The sequence below is a fragment of the Eleutherodactylus coqui genome, chromosome 5, assembly GCF_035609145.1.
Source record: "Eleutherodactylus coqui strain aEleCoq1 chromosome 5, aEleCoq1.hap1, whole genome shotgun sequence".
In the NCBI taxonomy this organism is placed as follows: Eukaryota; Metazoa; Chordata; class Amphibia; order Anura; family Eleutherodactylidae; genus Eleutherodactylus; species Eleutherodactylus coqui.
Window position 1 is genome coordinate 5,960,380 of NC_089841.1, and position 24,349 is coordinate 5,984,728.

General features: G+C 50.2%; 1 protein-coding gene across 1 annotated transcript in view; it reads right to left on the reverse strand.

Moving 5' to 3' along the window:
* The window catches only part of LOC136627226 (complement factor H-like), a 58,063-nt gene that overhangs the window by 13,688 nt on the left and 20,026 nt on the right, over positions 1–24,349 (reverse strand). The window contains exons 3-4 of the mRNA XM_066602157.1: positions 20,567–20,740; positions 1,911–2,084 (exon numbers count right to left, since the gene is read on the reverse strand). Of these exons, the coding sequence (XP_066458254.1) occupies positions 1,911–2,084; positions 20,567–20,740 (348 nt within the window). The remainder of the gene's footprint in view (positions 1–1,910; positions 2,085–20,566; positions 20,741–24,349) is intronic.

Sequence of the window (24,349 nt, forward strand, 5' to 3'; positions counted from 1 at the left end):
GATGTCATAGGATGAAGTATATGATTGTGTCATCAGAGTAAAGCTGGTAACAAAGGCCACATCTGCTGATAGTTTGTCCAGTAGCGGTCATGTAGATGGAAGAGGAGCAAGCCCTGAAGAATCCCAACAGCAAGGGAAGAGCAGAGAACTGAACCATGAGGGACCCCAAAAGCAAGGGGAAGAGCAGAGAACTGAACCATGAGGGACCCCAAAAGCAAGGGGAAGAGCAGAGAACTGAACCATAAGGGACCCCAACAGCAAGGGGAAGAAGAAATAGAGCCACTAACTGTCCAGACATTTAGCCATAAATTACTCTTCAACAGAAATTTTAGAGGGGCTATGTACTTTGATCAAGAGTATCGCTCTTCTCGAGTAACTGCTTACTGGTCCGAGCAGGCTCAGGGGGACGGCGGGGGTGAGCGGGGGGCAGCGGGTGTTAGCGGGGGGGGGGGGGTAAAGAGAGAAAGAGATCTCTCTCACTCCCTCCCCCTGCCCCCCGCTACCACCCCAAACCTGCTCGGACCAGTAAGCAGTTAACTGCTTTATCCGAGCGTGCTCGCTCATCTCTACTAATAACACTAATTAAGCAATTAACACTTAAAGTAAAAACACTAAGCACAGGAAAAAAAATGACTTTCAGGCCTGTTTGTATCATAAATTCTAATGAGGATCGAATAGTTAAATAAACGTTTGCAGATACTAGGTAAACTTTGTAACAATAAGGCCCCCTGTCCACGGACGTGTATTCGCCAATGGTAAAGAGCTGGCATTGCTATGGAAAGCGCCGGCACCTGAAGAATGAAGATTAAGCAGCAATAGGGTTAAAAACAGTTGAAAGGCAAAGCTGAGAGATACCTGTATAAAGGGGAGAAAGATGCATAGATGTTATTGTGCTAATGTAATGCCACATCTAACTTCCCAGAGACTTATTAATTACAGCACCATCAGTGAGCCATGAAAGCCTACATAAGTAGTAAAAGATTAAAATGGAAAGTGTTAGCCCTTAATAACGAGGGAAGAATTATAGAGGGTGATGAGGAAAAAGCAAATCTATTAAATACGTTTTTCTCCAGTCTATTCACTCAGGAAAATGACATGTCAGATGAGAAGCAGAGTGATAAAGTAAACTCTCCACTAAATGTCACCAGTCTAACCCAGGAAAAAGGGCAGAGCTGTCTTTAAAAGATTAAAATTGTTAAATTGGCAGGTCCCGATGGCATATACCTCTGGGTTCTAAAAGAATTAAGTAATGTGTTCTTTATATTTAAAGGCCTATAGTGACAGGGTCTGTGCCACTGGATTGGTACATAGAAAATGTGACCCCCACAGGACCAGTTTACAACCTCCCCGACCAGACCCAGCTCTAGTCTCAGCACTTCGCACCCCTCCCTGTTCCCTCCAGGTGACATTAACCCCACATGCTCAGCAGACTCCCTGATTACTGGGATAGTCAGACCTTTGGAGATTAGTTTGCAGCCTTGTTATTATGTATCACATGATGTGAAGTTTCTTTGGTCCTCATTTCTGAGGTTTCCCTCAGTTTCGCCGTCTGACCAAAGCTGCTTGATCTTCATCCAGAGAAGCCGACAATATACCGCTTCAGGTGCCATTTGTAATGCAGACAAGTGCGGCGCCTGAGGTTTCTGGTCCCTTTGATCACCTTTGGGGGATTCAGGCAGTTAGGGAGGCATTAAATATGTTGTGTATGTCAAACAAATAAGAGTAATCTGTAATCTGTCTTCTGAGGACTGTTTTATGTGACAATTATTTACTATTTCAGGACAAATTTGGGGTGACACAAGGGCACAATATAACATATAAGAAGGTGAGAGGGTGTGAAGACATCTCGGACCCCCTGTAGATATGAGATTGGGTTGACATTCCTGCAGTTAGATGTAGCAGTCACTCACCGATACACTGCGGGGTCTGATCCCACTCATCCTTAGTCGGTCCTCCTCTACAAGTTATCTTCTGATGTGACGGGCGATATCCAGGCTCACATCGCACGGTCAGAGAATTGCCTACATTATAAAACTCTCTACTGGTAGAGTTCATCCCCACTCCGTCCAGACGCCTGCACCGAGCTGTAAGATAAGAATGGAATCACTTTACAAAGGATATCCTCTGTGAATCCAATCACAAGTCTTGTGTCCCGGTGGAGACGTCTTCACATTGATGTTTCCATGAACCGGTTACTTCAGGATCATGTTCAGCAATGGACAAAACCCGATGACTGGGAGCCGACTAGAGACTTACCATCAGCCTATGTATATATGGTAACATCTACTAAGGAATACGGAGAGACAAGCTGTCACAGGGAAGAGGAGGAAACACTGCAGGAAGACTTTTCTCTTCACCGGAATACCTGTAGTCATCATAAGATTACATACTTTTTGACACTGTAGTGGCCCGGTGGGTCCTCCAGGGTAGCCACACAATCTTAAGTCCTGTTACACTTAGCTAATTCCTCCTATGGAGTAATAAAAGGTGTCGTACGTCATAAAGATGCTGTCTTTCCCTTTCTTTACGGGCTTAAGCTACATTGCAGGGCAACAGCTTGTTGCTGATTGGCTGTTTGCCACAAGAACCCTGATTGATAGAGGAGATGGGAGAAGAGTCAAGCCCGGGAAAATGAGCAGGGCGAGGCAGGATGTGAGGTGGGTCTTGAAGAAAAGTGCCAGAGTTAGAGATAGGAAGTGAAGGAGGAGTTAGAAGAAGTGAGGAGATGTCATCGACGTATGGACATGAGAGGAGGTGTGGTGCGGCAAGCTAACGTTGTCAAGAGTGAAGAGTAGGAGGCTCTAAGCTTATAAACCAAGAGCAGTGTGGAGGGGAAAGAACTGGGATCCATCTACACAGCAGTGGGCTGTGCGAGCCCCTATTGAATGCAAAGCCTGGTAAAGTGCCCTGTTCTTAGTGACTTCCATATCTGCATACATAATCCTTTGGAAACCATCCCTAAGATAACTGGGACTGTGGGAATTCTTTTTGGGGTAACCATAAAATACAGGGAGAGCGTTGAAGTAAAAACACTGACTTGTGTTATCCACTGTATACAGAGGTGGTCTATGTGGTGGACTGTATACGGAGGTGCTATATGCAGTGCACTGTATATGGAGGTGGTACATGTGGTGCACTGTATACAGAGGTGCCATATGCAATGCACTGTATACAGAGGTTGTATATGCGGTGCACTGTATACAGAGGTGGTATATGCAGTGCACTGTATACAGAGGTGGTATATGTGGTTCACTGTATAAAGTTGTGGCCAAAGGTTTTGAGACACAAATTTGGACTTTCCCAGTTTTCTCCTTCGGTGTTCGCAGAGATGTTCTGCAGTAACTCTGGGATGTTATGAAGAGATCAGATGATTGTGATAAATTGTAAAGTTCCTCGACAGGAAAATATACAATGACAGATACCCCATTTCCACTGGATGGCTGCCCTGCACACAATAACCCCAACATCATGTCAGTGATCTTCTCATTAGCTCAGAAGTGTTAGTCTGCCTGTCCACGGGCGATGATCTGCGGGCGATTTACACTCTGTGAAGCTTTACATAGCATTGCTATGGAAAGCGCAGCTCCGGAGTCCACGAGCGGAGAGTCATAGCGATTCTCCGCTCGCGGGATTTAAATTGCGGCATCAGATAGGCTCACCTTAGAGACCTGTCAGGGCTCCCTCCTCCTCCCCCGTGGCGGAATATCACTAACGATATTCCGCCTCGGCCGTGGACAGGGGGCCTTAGTGAGAACGAGACAGCCGATATCATCACTGTCTTGCTGAGTGGATTATATGTGCAGACTGGGTGCTTTACAAGGGATGGAGCTTGACATCCTTGTCTCCTTCTGATGACCAGGGTTACCTCCCAGGAAGCACATCATTACATTACATCAATAGGGCTTTACAGAAGAGGACGTTGCTGCTTGTAAGATTGCTTCTAAATCAACCATGACTGTGTGCACCCACTAGCCAACGACCATAGACCTCGCTATCTTAAAAACAAAAACTCTTACTTCTTTTGTTGCTGAAATTTGTGGGGTAGGCCACAGCTTTATTAATTCTAATAAAATTTTATAACTTCCAAACTTTTACTTTAATGTCACCAACTCTTCCAAGCTAGACCAACTTTTCATTTAGTAATAACAAAGCCATCCTGAGGTGTTTGGAAGCCCCGTGCTCTTACGTGCTTGCTAACTAACCTCGAAAAAACACCTCAGGCATGGAAGCTTTACGCTTTAGGAATGTGGCATAACTCTATGCCACAGGCCGCCCCACCCTATACGCCCTAGCTAGCGCTGCCTCCACTCCGTCCTGTATTTCTGATAAAAAAGTATCTAAACCTACATCATTCAAATGAATCCCATCGTGCCTAAGAGCTCCCCTCTCCCTATCCTCTAACTCCCAGTGCCTGATAGCAATTCCGCCCAACGACTGTACGAACTGTGACATCTTTAGGTTGATCACTTTTCTGACGCGCTCCATTGCCTCCGGGTTCCTGGCATCTCTCCAGTAGCATCTCGCCACGATGTTGGACCACACCAGAATCGATTCGCTGAAACATTCTCTAAATCGAACATGTCCTGTTTCATAAGGACTAGAGATGAGCGAACACCAAAATGTTCGGGTGTTCGTTATTCGGAACGAACTTCCCGCGATGCTCGAGGGTTCGTTTCGAACAACGAACCCCATTGAAGTCAATGGGCGACCAGAACATTTTTGTATTTCGCCGATGCTCGCTAAGGTTTTCATGTGTGAAAATCTGGGCAATTCAGGAAAGTGATGGGAATGACACAGTGACGGATAGGGCAGGCGAGGGGCTACGTGTTGGGCTGCATCTCAAGTTCCCAGGTCCCACTATTAAGCCACAATACCGGCAAGAGTGGGCCCCCCCCCCCCTCCCAACAACTTTTACTTCTGAAAAGCCCTCATTAGCATGGCATACCTTTGCTAAGCACCACACTACCTCCAACAAAGCACAATCACTGCCTGCATGACACTCCACTGACACTTCTCCTGGGTTACATGCTGCCCAACCGCCCCCCCCTCCCCCCCCACAGCGCACACCAAAGTGTCCCTGGGCAGCCTTCAGCTGCCCTCATGCCACACCACGCTCATGTCTATTTAGAATTGCGTATGCCATGACGAGGGACCGCAGGCACACACTGCAGAGGTTGGCACGGCTAGGCAGCGACCCTCTTTAAAAGTGGCGGAGCGATAGCCCACAATGCTGTACAGAAGCAATGAGAAATAGAATCCTGTGCCACCGCCATCAGGAGCTGCACACGTGGGCATAGCAATGGGGAACCTATGTGCCACACACTATTCATTCTGTCAAGGTGTCTGCATGCCCCAGTCAGACCGGGCTTTTTAATTCATAGACACAGGCAGGTACAACTCCCTATTGTGAAGTCCCTGTCGACCCACAGCATGGGTGGCTCCCTGGAACCCACCGGCGGTACACAGAAATATCCCATTGCATTGCCCAACACAGCTGAGGTAGTAATGTCGTGCTTAATGCAGGTGGGCTTCGGCCCACACTGCATGCCCCAGTCTGACTGGGGTTCTTTATAAGTGTACAGATGTAGTAAAAACTCCGTGTGCACCTACAGCATGGGTGGGTGCCAGGAAGCCACCGGCGGTACATAGAAATATCCCATTGCATTGCCCAACACAGCTGAGGTAGTAATGTTGTGCTTAACCCTTTCCAATCCAATTTGTATATGGTTTTCCTAGGGGGCTTACTCTTTTTCTGCTGTTATACAACGGCGCTATATGCTGGCTAAAGCCAGTACTGCATGAGCTGACACGTAGGATAGGCTCCGACAGCAGAGAGGCTGGCAATATACAGTAAGAGAACCCCGACGGACGTCTACCAACAACGGAGCTGTACAGCCTTAAACCCTAATGTCTTCACAGGTCACACAGTGGACTGGAAAGGGTTTATGCAGGTGGGTTTCGGCCCACACTGCATGCCCCAGTCAGACTGGGGTTCTTTACAAGTGGACACATGTAGGTTAAACTCCCTGTGGACCCATTGCCTGGGTGGGTGCCAGGAAGCCACCGGCGGTACATAGAAATATCCCATTGCATTGCCCTACACAGCTGAGGTAGTAATGTCGTGCGTAATACAGGTGGGCTTCGGCCCACACTGCATGCCCCAGTCAGACGGGTTCTTTAGAAGTGTACAGATGTATTAAAAACTCCGTGTGCACCTACAGCATGGGTGGCTCCCTGGAACCCACCGGCGGTACATAAAAATATCCCATTGCATTGCCCAACACAGCTGAGGTAACGTCAGCTGTAATGCAGGTGGCCTAAAAATTAATTTGATTACACTGTAGGCGAGGGCCCCCAAAAATTGCTGTATCAACAGTACTAATGTACATCCCAAAAATTGGCCATGGCCAGCCAAGAGGGCAGGTGAAACCCATTAATCGCTTTGGTTAATGTGGCTTAAGTGGTAACTAGGCCTGGAGGCAGCCCAGTGTAACGAAAAATTGGTTCAAGTTAAAGTTCCAATGCTTTTAAGCGCATTGAAACTTATAAAAATTGTTCTGAAAAATTATTTGAGTGAGCCTTGTGGGCCTAAGAAAAATTGCCCGTTCAGCGTGATTACGTGAGGTTTCAGGAGGAGGAGCAGGAGGAGGAGGAGGAATATTATACACAGATTGATGAAGCAGAAATGTCCCCGTTTTGGATGGTGAGAGAGAACGTAGCTTCCATCCGCGGGTGCAGCCTACGTATTGCTTACGTATCGCTGCTGTCCGCTGGTGGAGAACAGAAGTCTGGGGAAATCCAGCCTTTGTTCATCTTGATGAGTGTTAGCCTGTCGGCACTGTCGGTTGACAAGCGGCTACGCTTATCTGTGATGATTCCCCCAGCCGCACTAAACACCCTCTCCGACAACACGCTAGCCGCAGGACAAGCAAGCACCTCCAGGGCATACAGCGCTAGTTCAGGCCACATGTCCAGCTTCGACACCCAGTAGTTGTAGGGGGCAGAGGCGTCACCAAGGATGGTCGTGCGATCCGCTACGTACTCCCTCACCATCCTTTTACAGTGCTCCCGCCGACTCAGCCGTGACTGGGGAGCGGTGACACAGTCTTGGTGGGGAGCCATAAAGCTGGCCAGGCCCTTAAAGACTGTTGCACTGCCTGGGATGTACATGCTGCTCGATCTACGCACATCCCCTGCTACCTTGCCCTCGGTACTGCGCCTTCTGCCACTAGCGCTGTCGGCTGGGAATTTTACCATCAGCTTGTCCGCAAGGGTCCTGTGGTATAGCAACACTCTCGAACCCCTTTCCTCTTCGGGAATCAGAGTGGGCAGGTTCTCATTATACCGTGGATCGAGCAGTGTGTACACCCAGTAATCCGTAGTGGCCAGAATGCGTGCAACGCGAGGGTCACGAGAAAGGCATCCTAACATGAAGTCAGCCATGTGTGCCAGGGTACCTGTACGCAACACATGGCTGTCTTCACTAGGAAGATCACTTTCAGGATCCTCCTCCTCCTCCTCCTCCTCCTCCTCAGGCCATACACGCTGAAAGGATGACAGGCAATCAGCCGGTGTACCGTCAGCAGCGGCCCAAGCTGTCTCTTCCCCCTCCTCCTCATCCTCCTCATGCTCCTCCTCCTCCTCCTGTACGCGCTGAGAAATAGACAGGAGGGTGCCCTGACTATCCAGCGGCATACTGTCTTCCCCCGCCCCCGTTTCCGAGCGCAAAGCAGCTGCCTTTATGGTTTGCAGGGAATTTCTCAAGATGCATAGCAGAGGAATGGTGACGCTAATGATTGTAGCATCGCCGCTCACCACCTGGGTAGACTCCTCAAAATTACCAAGGACATGGCAGATGTCTGCCAACCAGGCCCACTCTTCTGAAAGGAATTGAGGAGGCTGACTCCCACTGCGCCGCCCATGTTGGAGTTGGTATTCGACTATAGCTCTACGTTGTTCATAGAGCCTGGCCAACATGTGGAGCGTAGAGTTCCACCGTGTGGGCACGTCGCACAGCAGTCGGTGCACTGGCAGCTTAAAGTGATGTTGCAGGGTGCGCAGGGTGGCAGCGTCCGTGTGGGACTTGCGGAAATGTGCGCAGAGCCGGCGCGCCTTTACGAGCAGGTCTGACAAGCGTGGGTAGCTTTTCAGAAACCGCTGAACCACCAAATTAAAGACGTGGGCCAGGCATGGCACGTGCGTGAGGCTGCCAAGCTGCAGAGCCGCCACCAGGTTACGCCCGTTGTCACACACGACCATGCCCGGTTGGAGGCTCAGCGGCGCAAGCCAGCGGTCGGTCTGCTCTGTCAGACCCTGCAGCAGTTCGTGGGCCGTGTGCCTCTTATCGCCTAAGCTGAGTAGTTTCAGCACGGCCTGCTGACGCTTGCCCACCGCTGTGCTGCCACACCGCGCGACACCGACTGCTGGCGACATGCTGCTGCTAACACATCTTGATTGCGAGACAGAGGAGGAGGAGGAGGAGGGTGCTTTAGTGGAGGAAGCATACACCTCCGCAGATACCAGCACCGAGCTGGGGCCCGCAATTCTGGGGGTGGGTAGGACGTAAGCGGTCCCAGGCTCTGACTCTGTCCCAGCCTCCACTAAATTCACCCAATGTGCCGTCAGGGAGATGTAGTGGCCCTGCCCGCCTGTGCTTGTCCACGTGTCCGTAGTTAAGTGGACCGTGGCAGTAACCGCGTTGGTGAGGGCGCGTACAATGTTGCGGGAGACGTGGTCGTGCAGGGCTGGGACGGCACATCGGGAAAAGTAGTGGCGACTGGGAACTGAGTAGCGCGGGGCCGCCGCCTCCATGATACTTTTGAAGGACTCAGTTTCCACAACCCTATACGGCAGCATCTCAAGGCTGATGAATTTTGCTATGCGGACGGTTAACGTTTGAGCGTGCGGGTGCGTGGCGGCGTACTTGCGCTTGCGCTCGAACACTTGCGCAAGCGACGGCTGAACGGTGCGCTGAACTACACTGCTGGATGGGGCCGAGGACAGCGGAGATGAGGGTGTGGGTGCAGGCCATGAGGCGGTAGTGCCTGTGTCCTGAGAGGGGGGTTGCATCTCAGTGGCAGGTTGGGGCACAGGGGGAGAGGCAGGGGTGCAAACCGGAGGCGGTGAACGGCCTTCGTCCCACCTTGTGGGGTGCTTGGCCATCATATGTCTGCGCATGGTGGTGGTGGTGAGGCTGTTGGTGTTGGCTCCCCGGCTGAGCTTTGCGCAACAAAGGTTGCACACCACTGTTCGTCGGTCGTCAGGCGTCTCTGTGAAAAACTGCCAGACCTTAGAGCACCTCGGCCTCTGCAGGGTGGCATGGCGCGAGGGGGCGCTTTGGGAAACACTTGGTGGATTATTCGGTCTGGCCCTGCCTCTACCCCTGGCCCTGGCCACCGCACTGCCTCTTGCAACCTGCCCTGCTGATGCCCTTGACTCCCCCTCTGAAGACCTGTCCTCCTGAGTAAGCGTTGCACACCAGGTGGGGTCAGTCACCTCATCGTCCTGCTGCTCTTCCTCCGAATCCTCTGTGCGCTGCTCCCTTGGACTTACTGCCCTTACTACTACCTCACTGCAAGACAACTGTGTCTGATCGTCATCATCCTCCTCACCCACAGAAAGTTGTTGAGACAGTTGGCGGAAGTCCCCAGCCTCTTCCCCCGGACCCCGGGAACTTTCGAATGGTTGGGCATCAGTGACGATAAACTCCTCTGGTGGGAGAGGAACCGCTGCTGCCCAATCTAAGCAGGGGCCCGAGAACAGTTCCTGGGAGTGTTCCCGCTCCTGAGCAGGTGTCATTGTAGTGGAGTGAGGAGGCTGGGAGGAAGGAGGAGCAGCAGACAGAGGATTCGGATTTGCAGCAGTGGACGGCGCAGAACTGCGTGTTGACGATAGGTTGCTCGAAGCACTTTCTGCCATCCAGGACAGGACCTGCTCACACTGCTCATTTTCTAATAACCGTCTCCCGCGTGGACCCATTAATTGGGCGATGAATGTGGGGACGCCAGAAACGTGCCTCTCTCCTAATCGCGCAGCAGTCGGCTGCGACACACCTGGATCAGGAGCTCGGCCTGTGCCCACACCCTGACTTGGCCCTCCGCGTCCTCGGCCGCGTCCACGTCCTCTAGGCCTACCCCTACCCCTCAGCATGCTGTATTACCAGTGATTTGATTTCACAGGCAGGAAATAAATTGGCGCAAGACTGCAGGCCAAATATAATTTTTGCCCTTTTTGGAAAAGGAAAGGCCCCACTGCCTCTAGTGAATGAATAATCTAAGTTTAATAACTGTGCTGTGTCCCTGCTAATGTGTCACAGAACGTGAGGGTAGCAGAGTTATTATAACTCTTGGAGAGCAGGTATTTTTTTCCCAATTAAGGAAAGCAAATGGCGAAGCCAGCAGTAAAGCGTAGCTGGGTGCGTCTGATTTAGCAATGTTGTTCACGCAGCTCACACGTGTCCACAGCCCTTAGGACGGACAGAGGCTGGACAAATAGATTTGTTTTCAGTTTTTTTCCACCAAAAGGCAGCACTGCGTATATTCTATGAATAATAACTGTGTTGTGGCCCTGCCTATACAATTCTTTCCCTGCAGTATCAATGGAGGGTGCAATGGTCTGCAGAGGCGATTTTGAGAAGCAAAAAAAAATGCAGCACAGCTAACAGCAGCCTGGACAGTACTGCACACGGATAAATATGGCCCTAGAAAGGACCGTTGAGGTTCTTGAAGGCTACACTCACTCCTAACACTCTCCCTGCCTATGCAGCACTTCTGTCCCTAATGCCAGGTGCAACGCTCTGCAGAGGCGATTTTGAGAAAAAAAAATTTGCCACTGCTAACAGCAGCCAACACACAGCTATCAGTGGCCCTAATAAGGACCTTTGGGGGTCTTGAAGCCTACACTAACTACCAATTCTTTCCCTACAGCAGCTCCGGTACAAACAGCACTGTCCCTCATCTAACTCACACCGCATCTGTGGCGAGCCGCGGGAGGGGCCGACTTTTATGTTCGGGTGACACCTGATCTCCCCAGCCACTCACAGCAGGGGGGTGGTATAGGGCTTGAACGTCACAGGGGGAAGTTGTAATGCCTTCCCTGTCTTTCAATTGGCCAGAAAAGCGCGCTAACGTCTCAGGGAAGGAAGTGAAAGTAACCAGAACACCGCATGGTGTTCGTTACGAATAACGAACATCCCGAACACCCTAATATTCGCACGAATATCAAGCTCGGACGAACACGTTCGCTCATCTCTAATAAGGACCAATAGCTCTCCCATCTTTGTTTTTCCCAGGTCGTTCCCCCCGGCATGTATCATCAGTATCACCCTTCGGGGGATCCACCTGCTGATCTACATCACCTCCTTCAGGAGCCTGGGCCATAAGAGTCCTCGTATCCCACGCCAATGCACCTTCATGCCTCGTAATCCAAGATTCTTTCCCATTGGACGAATCATGGCCCGCTTCTCTGCCCAGTGCACGTAAGAGTGCCCGATTATCCATACCGTTCATTGTTCGCTCACTGGAGCAAAAAGACTAAACTGCTATACTTAATTCCGAAACATAACTTACGCCTACCTTGTCCTAAACTCTAAACTATATATATATATATATATATATATATATATATATATATATATATATCTGTATGAACGTTCCTGTAAAAAACTACCTTATCTAATAATCAAATCTGGTCTAACGTACGACTTATATGCGTTCGACCTCCATCTACCCAGCCTCTTTACTCCTTCCTCTAGCATACCCAAGAATCTGCTGTCGTGGCCGCCCCCTATGCGAAAGGAGTGAGTACCGAACTCTGACGCATTTAAGCCTATTTTCTTTAAAGATGACCGTAGTAACGCGGAAAACTGAAAACGGGTTAGAGGCAGGCCCGAGGAGTGAGCTAAAAACTGTTGAACCGGTGGCCTGGCTGACAAGTATTGATACACTAATTTAATTGGGCACAAAGGTGAACCTAATTTACTTATGGAAATCCACTCTCCTCTTCCGTATTTATCTGTTTTGGATTTCCTAACGCATACTTTTAGGGCTCATGTCCACGGGCAAAATAGGATTTAGGATCCGCAGCGGATTTCCTGCATGCGGATCCGCATCCCATAGGGATGCATTGACCACCCGCGGGTAGATAAATACCCGCGGATCGTCAATAAAAGGGATTTAAAAAAAAATGGAGCATGGAAAAATCTGGACCATGCTCCATTTTCGTGCGGGTCTCCCGCGGGGACGGCTCCCGCGGGCTTCTATTGAAGCCTATGGAAGCCGTCCGGATCCGCGGGAGACCTAAAATAGGAATTTAAAGTATTTACCATCCGGCGCGGGCGGGGAAGGTCAGCTGTTCCTCACGGCCGCATCTTCCTTGCTTCGGCTCGGCGGATGTGCCCGGCGCATGCGCGCGGCACGTCGGCGACGTGCCGGCGACGTGCCGCCGGCGTCAGGAATTCATCCGCCGGCCGAAAATGAAGATCCGGCCGTGAGGAACAGCTGATCTTCTCCGCCCGCGCCGGATGGTAAATACTTTTAAATTCTTATTTTCGGCGCTCATGTCCGCGGGGCAGGAGGGACCCGCTGCAGATTCTACATGTAGAATCTGCAGCGGATCTGATTTTCCCCGTGGACATGAGGCCTAAATGTCTAATCAGACACTAACACGTCCACGCGCGTAAGGCCCCCGGGTTTGTGTTTACTAACTGGCACTAGCTGGCTTACTCTGAGGGCCCCAAAGAACGCCAAAGCGAACGCCACCCTAAATAACACCTCCTGTTCATCTCGGCAAATCAATCCCAAACTTTCCAACAATTCCACCAATATGGAAAAGGTGATGGGGCGACGGGAGTCCCCCCTCCTTCTTCCAACCTTGTATGATTTTCTTTAAAACAAAATCTTTAGTCACGTCCACTCTTGCATTTAATTGTAAGAAAAAAGGCCACTCCTGCCAGGTGCTTTTTAGCCACGCCCACTGTAACTCTTCTAACCCGTAGAGACGCTACCATATCAATTGTTGCCGTCCTCGCCCGCTGCTTATCGACCGTTCCGCCGTCAACGAAACTTAACCATGTGGCCCATACAGACTCATAAGTCCTCCAGGTTGTTTCGGCTACTGACGCCCGAATCAATGCCATTAGCTCTCGTCTGCCACCTTCCACAAGTGTGGAGGGCAACGTACCCCCTCCCTGTCTGCCGTCGGGTGGCGTTCCCTGAACATCTTCATCTGTAAACGAGAGAGAGCGCGTCAGCTCGCCTGTTCTCACAACCCGGTACGAGTCTTGCTCTAAAACAAATATTCAGCTGCAGGCAGCGTAATACAAAGTATCTCAGAAATGCCAGCACAGTCGCTGATGAAGCGGACTGTTTGTTGATGATCTGGACCACTGCTGCGTTATCCGACCAGAAGCATATCTTTTGATCTGTTAGCAGCGGGCCCCACAACTCAACCGCTACTACCAACGGGAAAAACTCCAACAAAGTTATGTCTTTTGTCCAGTTCCTTTCGAACCAACCTTCTGGCCAGGACTCCCTGCACCAGTGATTCTGAAAGATAACTCCAAAACCGATCAACCCAGACACATCTGAAAAAAGGCTGAGCTCATTGCTCGACCTTTCTTCCTCTTGGCAAATAACTTATCCGTTAAACTCAAGTAAAAATATTCTCCAGATATAGAGGTCCGCTCTGATACCTTGCGTTATACGCACGAAATGATGAGGTTCTTTTGCCCCCACCGTGGCTAACAACAACCTTCTTGCGAAAGCGCGTCCCATAGGGATGACTCTGCAAGCAAAGTTTAACAATCCTATCAGGACCTACAGGTGGTGCAGCGTCACCTTCTTTGAGCCCGATATAGTTGCAACCAACTGGCGCAATCGAGCTACCTTTTCTGCCGGTAGGCGGAAAACCATTTCCACTGTGTCTATCTCAATGCCCAGGAAAACTATATTTGTTACTGGGCCCATGGTCTTTCCCTCTCGCAGCGGGACCCCCGCTTTTCGCATGAGTTTACGAAAGGAGGACAACAGAAATTTGCACTCTCCGGACGTTTCCGTGGCAACGAAAAGGAAGTCGTCGAGGTAATGTATTACCGATGGGATGCCCGTCTCGAATCTTACCATCCATTCAAGAAAAGAGCTGAATACCTGAAAGTAATAACAAGAGATGGAGCAACCCATGGGCAAACACATGTCGAAAAAATATTGGTTGTCCACCATGCATCCCAGAAGGTGGAAGCGCTCTCGGTAAACCGGCAACAAGCGGAAAGCGGATTCAATATCCGCTTTTGCCAGTAGAGCCCGCTTTCCAGCGGACCGAACTAGACGGACCGCACTGTCAAACGAGGTATATTTTACCACGGTTTGCTCTTTTGTTATTCCGTCATTCACTCATTCACCGATTCGCCGCTTTGGAAGGACAGATGATGTATTAAGCGGAATTTACCGGATTCCTTCTTGGGGACTGTTTCCCAAGGGGGAAACACGCAAATTGTGAAACAGGGGATACAAAAAGGGGCCGGCCTTCCGGCCTAATTCAACTTCCTTTGTCAGCTTTTCTTTTACTAATTCTGTGTTATGTAATGCCGATTTTAAATTAGTACAAAACATAGCCGCAGGCTGCTCCACAAAGGGGATCCTAAATCCCTTAGTTAAGCCCCCCCTGAGCAGGCTTGCTTCCTGCTTCCTGGGGTAACGGTCGAGCCAACTGTGCAGATAGCTGCTTATCACTGGAAACCCCTTGTGTAGCCGCTCCTCTCTGCTTTCGGAAACAGCAAAATGCTGAGTGTTGGCCACCTAATACCGAACATTCGTGTTGAAATGTACACATCGCGTAGAATCTACAGTGACCTTCATTGTATAACCAACACGCTCCGTTTGGTCGAGACGGGGCTGCAGACTGCTTTTGAGGGCGTTGGGCCAGTATCAGTTGTATCCAAACGTCCGTCGCTTGGGACGCCCAGCTGATTTGTCCCATGCCCGATACCCGACGCCTAAAGTCCTCATCATATCTCCACCACGCCGACCCGCTGTGCAGTTTATACGTGCTGTATATAGTATTCACATACACCATCAGCTCCGGACCCTTACCAGGGTTGTGCTGACATGTAACGTGCGCTAAAACCCAGAACGCCTAGAGCCATTTCCCAAAGGTCTTGGCTATTTTCGGCTTCTTTTCTGCCCCGCGTTCGTACGTGCGTTCCATATCCACTGTCATATGGTCGGCTGATAGTAGTGACCAGATATCGATATACAAGCCTTTCTTAATCTTCTCTACCGTTTCTTCTAACAAACCGACCCCCAACAGGGCAACACCGCAAAACAACGAGTCAGCAAACTTTAGACCATCGTTGTGCTCTGCCGACATTTCTTTACCGTCAGGCGAGCCCACGCCCCCTGGTACGGAGGAGACTAAAAGCCCTTGTTTTTGTTCCATCTTTCCCAGTAGAGACTTTAAAACCTCAACAAAATCAGCTTTACTAGCCTCCCTTACTGGATCCATAACATTTTTCCACGCTGCAAAGCATGAAGACTCACCACCCTTTTCACGCTCTGGTGCCGATGTTAGGCTTCGGGTACGCACAAAAGAACGTTCACTTCGCACCGTGTTCGGGTACCTTCCTTGGTCTTCTGTTGCCGCTTCGCAGCCGGCATCGGACCGCGGCGCTGCCTCCTGGCCCCGGACGGACTGCTCCCGTGAGTGCCTATGCCTCCTGCGGCGCTGTTGCTCCTCACTGATGGAAGACGCTGGTGAAAAAGATGCCCGACGACAATAGGTGGGGAGCCGCGGCCTAATGTCGCGCCTGCTCTCCGAGCCACTACCTCTCTGCGCTGGTGACCTCTCCGACCTCCGGAAACCACATGCCGTCTGCGATGCGCAGCACCCTGGCTGACCTAGCCTGCACGATGCACCCGCTGCTCCCCGTTCATCACCTCTCTGTGAACGCCTGTCTGCCGTGCGCGCACATGACCGGCCGCTTGGGCTACACCGGTCATGGCCCTCCTCTTGTATGGCCCTAGCCGATCGTGCATAATCCCCGCGACGCCTATAGATGCGACGCCTCGACGATTGTCTGCTACCTTCTGAAGGTGGGGACCGGGGGGTTATAACTCCCCTCCCCCCGCTACCCGGGCTGTCGTATGACAAGTGCTGTTCCTCCCTTCTATACCTATAAGCTGGAGAGGGGGAGGGGTGAAGGTTGGCTGACCCCTCACTATCCCCTGAGCTAAAAAGGGGGGTACTACTACCCCTATCTACATTGCTGTCCTCCCCCCTTACCCCTGTATACCTGCTGTCGTGCCCAACCTCATCTCCCCCCCCCCCTGATCACCCCTGCCTCTTGCATCCAGCCTCCGCTCGGTTCCCGCGTCGGGCCAGGCCGCATAGTAGCTACCGGCGCTGCCCTCCTTCTGCGCTTCCTGTACCATGCCTGAGCTGCTCTGATTTGTGGCCGCGCTGCGCCTTCCGGCACCGCCATCTTGTTGCTTCTCGCGACGCGTACCGGCGCCGCCCACTTGCGAAGCCGCGTGACGCCTGCCGGCGCCGCCGTGTATGGCCGCGTGATGCCTCCTATTGCCGTCATCTTGAGTCGCCGCATGGCGCTGGCATCTTGCGGGATTGCGTGCCACGTGCCGGCGCCGCCATCTTGGCCCTCTCCCCGCTGCCAGGGTTCACCTGTTCCTGCTGAGCGCCCGCCCGCGCCGACCCGCCGAAGGATCACTCCTCGCTGCCGCTCCTGCCTCGTCTTGCCGTGCTGGTGAGTAGCTCTCTCGTGCTTCTGCGCTTCTTCTCCCTTCTCCCTGCGCCCGCCGACGCTCTTCTTCGGCCCCGCTCCTTGCGTCGCAGCTGCTCCCTTGCCGCTCTTCCGCTCCGGAGCTGCTTCTTCTGGGCCCCACTTCACCACCGGGCTGGGGCTGAGACGCCGAGGGATTCTTCTTCCTCTTGGGTCTTCTTCTTGTGCAGTCCTCTTCGGGTGCCGTCTGGGGTTGTGGTGTGGTCGGCTGCTGGTCCTCGATCGCTCTTCCTGGCAGACCTGGCGCTGCTGCCGGGGGGGCTCTGCACGCTTCCAGAAGCTGCTCCAGCCGTCCAGTCCTGTCCTGGACGACCGCTTCTCGGATCTTCCTCTGAAGCTCCTTCATCCTGCTTTCTTCTGATCCTTCAATGTACTTTTCTTTTGACTTTTTATCCTCAGTTTTACTCGCCTTTCTTCTGTCTTTGCTGCTTCTTTCTCCCCTGCTTCTCCCGACGTCTTCCTTCTTCTTCTCGCTCTTCTGGACTCCTCCTCTTCCTGCTACAGCTCCTCCTCTCTTCTGCTCGTTCTTCCCTTAACCCCTTGTTAGCCCCCAGTCCCTATGCCGCTTCATTATGCACTATGCTGCATTCCCTTATCGGATCATCAAGAAGAGAGGTTTAATTACTGTGAAGTCTTCAGGGCACCCAAGAAAGTCCAGCAAGTCCCAGGATGTCTACTATAGAGGATTCAGCTATGGGATTAGTGCAGTAGGTCAGTAGCGGCAGCAGCAGGCTGTGTCAGTGAATCCGCATGCAGTGAGGCGAAAGCTTTAATAGACGGACTGGTGTCAAGAAGTGCAGCAAAGGAGCTACCCTCTCCAAGAAAGACATCCAGTACAGAGGGACATTCTACAGGAAGTGCTAGGACTACAGAGGACTGGGGAAAGTTATTTCTCTGATGAAGCCCCTTCAGACTGTTTGGGACATTTGGAAGAATGATTGTCCGGAGAAGAAGAGTTGAGCGCTACCGACAGCCCTGTGTCATGCCAGCAGTAACTCAAAGCTGATCACTAAGTGGCTTGGTGAATAAAACTGACATTTTGGGTCCGTGGCCAGGAAAATACCCAGATTTCATCCCATTGAGAACTTATGGTCAAACCTGAAAAGTGGCTGGGGGGCGTGGCCTAGCAGGCGAGGCGGTAGGGCGGTTGGTAGGAAAGCTAAACTAATGCCATCAGGCTTCAACGTGCCTCAGAAGTTCTCCCTGTTGACACCAGAGTCCTCCCTGGACTGTCAGGAACTATTAGAGAGGTCTCGCAGCCAGCTCGACACATTTTGAAAGAAGCTGGGGACTACATTAGTGGGCTGTCCCACGCTGCTGAATCCCATACAACAGCAGACTCCCAGCGGCAGAAAACACCTGCGTAGAATGGCAACAAGGTTCCTAGGAGCAAGGAAGGAGGAGAGCACACCTCACAAAAGGGCCCAAGCCCCGACATTTTCAGCCTGAACCTACTTCAGAGATCCAAGCAGAGGCCAGTGAGAGGGTGGGAGGCCCTTGTCACAGCACCTCCTGATATAACAGCAGAGAGGGATCTCCACAGGAAGCCCCCATACCCTATCAAAGCCCAGGAGACACACATAGAAAACTGGTCTGTAGGCCTGGAAGCACTCCATCATCCTAGGCCTGGATAGGCCCCAGAAGCTCCAATTAGCCCACAAACACCAAGCTGCCTGCTGGGGAGACCTGATACACGTCTTCAGGAAAGAAGCAAAGACCTCATTGATACGCCCAAACCCTCCGAGAGCTAAGGGGATCTAGACAAATATCTAAAGTAAAAGTACGCTTCGCCTTCTGGGCTAAAGAATAAATCTTTACACAACAACCTGCAGGAGCAGGATCTGGGTGAATTAGATGTGCGTATCAATCAGCTTGGAAAAGGCTGAAGAACAAGGCCATAACCCAATATCCCGTTCCTTTATAAAAAGAATCCTTGAACAGTCTCTCTCTCCAGTAATGAAAGAGCTGGTGGGTCCTTCTGGCTCCCTCCCGAGAAGTTGGCACCTTGCATATAGGTGGTTGCTCATAGCCAGCTGTGGGGGAAGGCCCTGTGTGGATTCCTGGCCCACATTTTCACCCCCCACCTCATGCTTTATGACTATTGCTGCAATGTATTACATGCACAGTTAAGGGTTTTCCCGACTCTTGGAGATGCGCACAATTCTGCTGTCAATGGGGCTGAGAACGCTCTTCTGCTCCTTGTGCCACATTTCTCATGAGTTGTAGACACTTTTCATGTATTGTTGGAAAATGAATGTGGCTTCGGGGGAGGGGCGGGACTAAATGTAACAGTACAGGGGCTTATTTATCAATACTGACAATACTAAAGTGCAAATTTAGATTAGACAGTCTTGAAATGTGCCAGATTTATCACAGTAGATCTGATGAAAGATAAATCTGGCAGATTCTAAGACGCTCCAGTCTACGTTTAGATGAACTATTAGTTGGGTTACTTTACATCAAACATTCATGACAATTCAACATAATTTCGGTTATGCTCCTTTTATGGACAACTCTGAAAGGCTGCCTCACAGTGCCTAAAAACACATCGTAACTGCGGCGCAAACATCAGAAAATAGTAAATAACCCCCTGTGTGTCATACAATGCGCAACATTTTTGGCTCAAAAAACTTGTCTGAATTGTTGGCGAACAGGAGATACAAAGTTAGAGGGCAGTGTGTCGGGGATATTATCTGTCAGCCATTGTGATACATCTGCCACATTTTAACACTCTCTGCCCTGTAGGTCCATTTAGATGTAGCAATTGTAGATGAGCCTCCATCACCGACATCAGCACTCATCTACCGGCTTTTACATGGGCCGATTCAGACTACTGGGGGATGGACGACCCTTCATAGTCATTGGTCCCCATATAGCTGACGTTGGCCGGCTGATCATCTCCCCATTTACACAGAGATGTGCCGCTGACCAGAGAACATTTTATGTTTCCATAAAAGCTACAATTAGCCGACCCCTCAGTTTGCACTGGATGGCAGTCTACTGACTGCGGATGAGGACCAGTAGATCGCTGTGTCAGGAGGTGTCTCAATGCATCTGATGATCATCCACACTCCCTATATCCACAAGACATTAGACATTGGTCTACCGGGTGATTCCTGGTGATGTCCGGCAGATCGGGATGTTTGTATGTGTTGTGCAGACAGTGACAGGACAGATGCTAACAGAACATACTAGAAACCAGTGTGTCCTGCCGAATGCCGCCTGAAGGGTTAGTAGTTTTATCCTTACATATTTGGTGTGGCTGTATGCATGTTGAGCGTCTGAATGTCCTGCACACATCTGATATCAGTGGGATTTGGCCTGTGATATGGTGGGTATGTACGACTACTTACTGGGGTTTCTGCAGTTAATTAATGATCTGACTGACTTGAAATGAACCCAAAACTCACGTAGGAAACCGAATCCTGAGCAAGAAGTGCAAGATTACAGCAGGGGAAGGGATTTCCATTAGGGTTACTAGAAATGTGTGCTGAGCGGCGCCTGAGGTTTCTTGTTCCGGTTTGATCACCTTTGGGGATTCAGGCAATTAGGGAGGCATTAAATATGTTGTGCATGTCAAACAAATAAGAGTAATCTGTAATCTGTCTTCTGAGGATTGTTTTATGTGACCATTATTTTCTATTTCAGGACAAATTTGGGGTGACACAAGGGCACAACATAACATGTAAGAAGGTGACAGGGTGTGAAGACATCTTGACCCCCTGTAGATATGAGTTTGGGCTGACATTCCTGCAGCTCTATGTAGGAGTCACTCACCGATACACTGCGGGGTCTGATCCCACTCAGCCTTAGTCGGTCCTCCTTTACAAGTTATATTCTGATATGACGGGCGATATCCAGGCTCACATTTCACGGTCAGAGAATCGCCTGCTGTATAAAACTCTCTACCGGTAGAGACCATCCCCGCTCCAGCCGGACGCCTGCACTGAGCTGTAAGATAAGAATGGAATCACTTTACAAAGGATATCCTCTGTGAATCCAGTCACAGGTCTTGTGTCCCGGCGGAGACGTCTTCACATTGATGTTTCCATGAACCGGTTACTTCAGAATGATGTTCAGAAATGGACAAAACCCGATGACTGGGAGCCGACTGAGACTTACCTTCAGCCTATGTACATATGGTGGCATCTACTAAGGAATACAGAGAGATGAGCATCACAGGGAAGAGGAGGAGAAACACTGCTAGAAGACTTTTCTATTCACCAGGATACCTGTAGTCCGCATAAGATTAAATACGTTTTGACACTGTAATGGCCCGGTGGGTCCTCCAGGGTAGCCACACAATCTTAAGTCCTGTTACACCTAGCTATTTCCTCCTACGGAGTAATAGAAGGTGTCGTATGTCAGAAAGATGCTGTCTTTCCCCTTCTTTACAGGCTTAAGGTACATTGCAGGGTAACAGCTTGCTGCTGATTGGCGGTTTGCCACAAGAACCCTGATTGGTAGAGGGTGTGGAAGAAGAGTCAAGTCCAGGAAAATGAGCAGGGTGAGGCAGGATGTGAGGTGGGTCTCGAAGAAAAGTGCCAGAGTTAGAGACAGGAAGTGAAGGAGGAGTTAGAAGAAGTGAGGAGATGTCATCGACGTATGGACATGAGAGGAGGTGTGGTGCGGCAAGCTAACGTTGTCAGGAGTGAGGAGTAGGAGGTTCTAAGCTTCTAAACCAAGCGCAGAGTGGAGGGAAAGAACTGGGATCCATCTACACAGCAGTGGGTTATACGAGCCCCTATTGAATGCAAAGCCTGGTAAAGTGCCCTGTTCTTAGTGACTTTCATATCTGCATACATAATCCTTTGGAAACCATCCCTCAGATAACTGGGACTGTGGAAATTCTTTTTGGGGTAATCATAAAATACAGAGAGAGCATTGAAGTAAAAAAACTTGTGTTATCCACTGTATACAGAGGTGGTCTATGTGGTGGACTGTATACTGGGGTGGTATATGGGGTGCTGTATACAGTGGTACTATATGGGGTGCTGTATACAGTGGTACTTTATGCAGTGCACTGTATACAGAGGTGGTACATGTGGTGCACTATATACAGAGGTGATACATGTGCACCACAACTGCTGGTCAGATGCAGCAGGCTGTGTCAGTGCATCTGCACACACAGTGAAGGGAAAGCTTTAATAGACGGACTGGTGTCAAGAAGTTCAGCAAAGGAGCTACTCTCTCCAAGAAAGACATCCAGTACAGAGGGACATTCTACAGGAAGTGCTGGGACTACAGAGGACTGCGGAAAGTTATTTTTCTGATGAAGCCTCTTCAGACTGTTTGAGACATTTGGAAGAATGATTGTCCGGAGAAGAAGAGTTGAGCGCTCCCGACAGGCCTGTGTCATGCCAGCAGTAACTCAAAGCTGATCACTAAGTGGCTTGGTGAATAAAACTGACATTTTGGGTCTGTGGCCAGGAAAGTACCCAGATTTCATCCCATTGAGAACTTATGATCAAACCTGAAAAGTGGCTGGGGGCGTGGCCTAGCAGGCGAGGCGGTAGGGCGGTTGGTAGGAAAGCTAACCTAATGCCATCTGGCTTCCCCGTACCTCTGAAGCTCTCCCTGTTGACACCAGAGTCCTCCCTGGACCGTCAGGAACAATTAGAGAGGTCTTGCGGCCAGCTCAGCACATTTTGAAAGGAGCTGAGGACTACGTTAGTGGGCCGTCCCACGCTGCTGAATCCCATACAACAGCGGACCTCCCAGCAGCAGAAAACACCTGTGTAGAATGGCAGCAAGGATCCTAGGAGCAAGGAAGGAGGAGAACACACCTCACAAAAGTGGTCAAGCCCAGACATTTTCAACCTGAACGTGCTTCAGAGGTCTATTGTCACAGCACCTCCTGATATAACAGCAGAGCGGGATCTCCACAGGAAGCCCCCATACCCTATCAAAGCCCAGGAGACACACATAGAAAACAGGTCTGTAGGCCTGGAAGCACTCCATCATCCTAGGCCTGGATAGGCCCCAGAAGCTCCAATTAGCCCACAAACACCAAGCTGCCTGCTGGGGAGACCTGATACACCTCTTCCCCTGAATGGGTCTGGGTCAACCCAGTCCAGGAAAGTGGCAGAACCTCAGCCCCTCTTGCATAAAGATACTCGCACTGACAAAACCTTGTATACCCTCTTCACCATCTTAGCGAACATCACCCAGATGCTGCTGAAAAACGAGATGCATATTATGTACAAATAAAACTCCTCACATCACCACGGGCAACCGCATAAAGCTACAGAACATCCTAAAATGGTGAAATCCAACAGAGAAAGAAGCAAAGCCCTTATTGGTACGGCAAAACCCTCCGAGACCAAGCGGATCTAGAGTGGATCTAAAGTAAAAGTATGCTTTGCCCTCTGGTCAAAAGATTAAAGATCTTTACACAATAACCTGCAGGAGCAGATCTGGGTGAATTAGATATGGAGCACGCATCAATCAGCTCGGAACAGGCTGAAGATCAAGGCCATAACACAATCTACCGCTCCTTTATAAAAAAGAATCCTTGAACAGTCTCTCTCTCCAGTAATGAAAAAGCTGGCGGCTCCCTCCCATGAAGTTGGCACCTTGCATATAAGTGGTTGCTCATGGTGGATTCCCGGCCCACATCTTCATCCCCCCACCTCATGCTTTATGACTATTGCTGCAATGTATTACATGCACAGTTGAGGGTTTTCCCGACTCTTGCCCGTGCTTCTGGCCCCTTGTGTGTGAGCGGACAGCTCGTGGCTGACTGTGGGAGCAGGTCCCATGTGGGCTCCAGGTTTGCACCTCACCCCGCACCTTTTATCCCATAATTACTACTGAACCCCTATATAGCTTTCAGCACCCCATAGACCTCACAATCAGAAACATGTTGCAGAAGTGGACCTTATAAATACAAACACACTCTCCCTTGGAGAATTTTGCAAACCTTCTACACTATAGTTATCTGATAAGTTGATAAAGAAGTTCACAGTTTTGGTCTCCTGGAACCCCCAGGCTGTAATAGTAATACATGTACCTACTAGTAAGATACAACCAACGCCGCATTAGGGGCCCCGGGACATCTTCTGGGTCTTCTCTTGTGGGTCGACTATGGAAGGAGCCTACATGGAGGCTGTAGGAGGTCATGAACATTCGCCTGTAGCCTTTTATTTACTTAGCATATATTGACTTCTCCTTTAGATCCCTGTGGCTTATGCGAGTTTGAAGCGCGATGCGGTGCACACACCATCCGCACTAAGCCCGGTTAGGTGCTAGATATCCACATCTAAAATGGGTTTCAACTTACAAGGAAGCCTACAAGATACAACTGGTTACTTCAAAAGAACCAGCACCTTCTCGGGTACCTTAACTACCAAAACTATATGATGGCACTTGCCTATTTTGTATATAAGTTCTTACCCCTCTCACCCCACTAATCGTCACTCCTCTAGGCCTATCTGGAGACAAACCATTTCATTATCCACATATTCCTGATTACTATGGCCAATATTAAATGCGTGTCCCCTAATGAAAGAGATGAACATTCTCCAAAAAAGGCACCAAATATGTAATATCATGAATAAA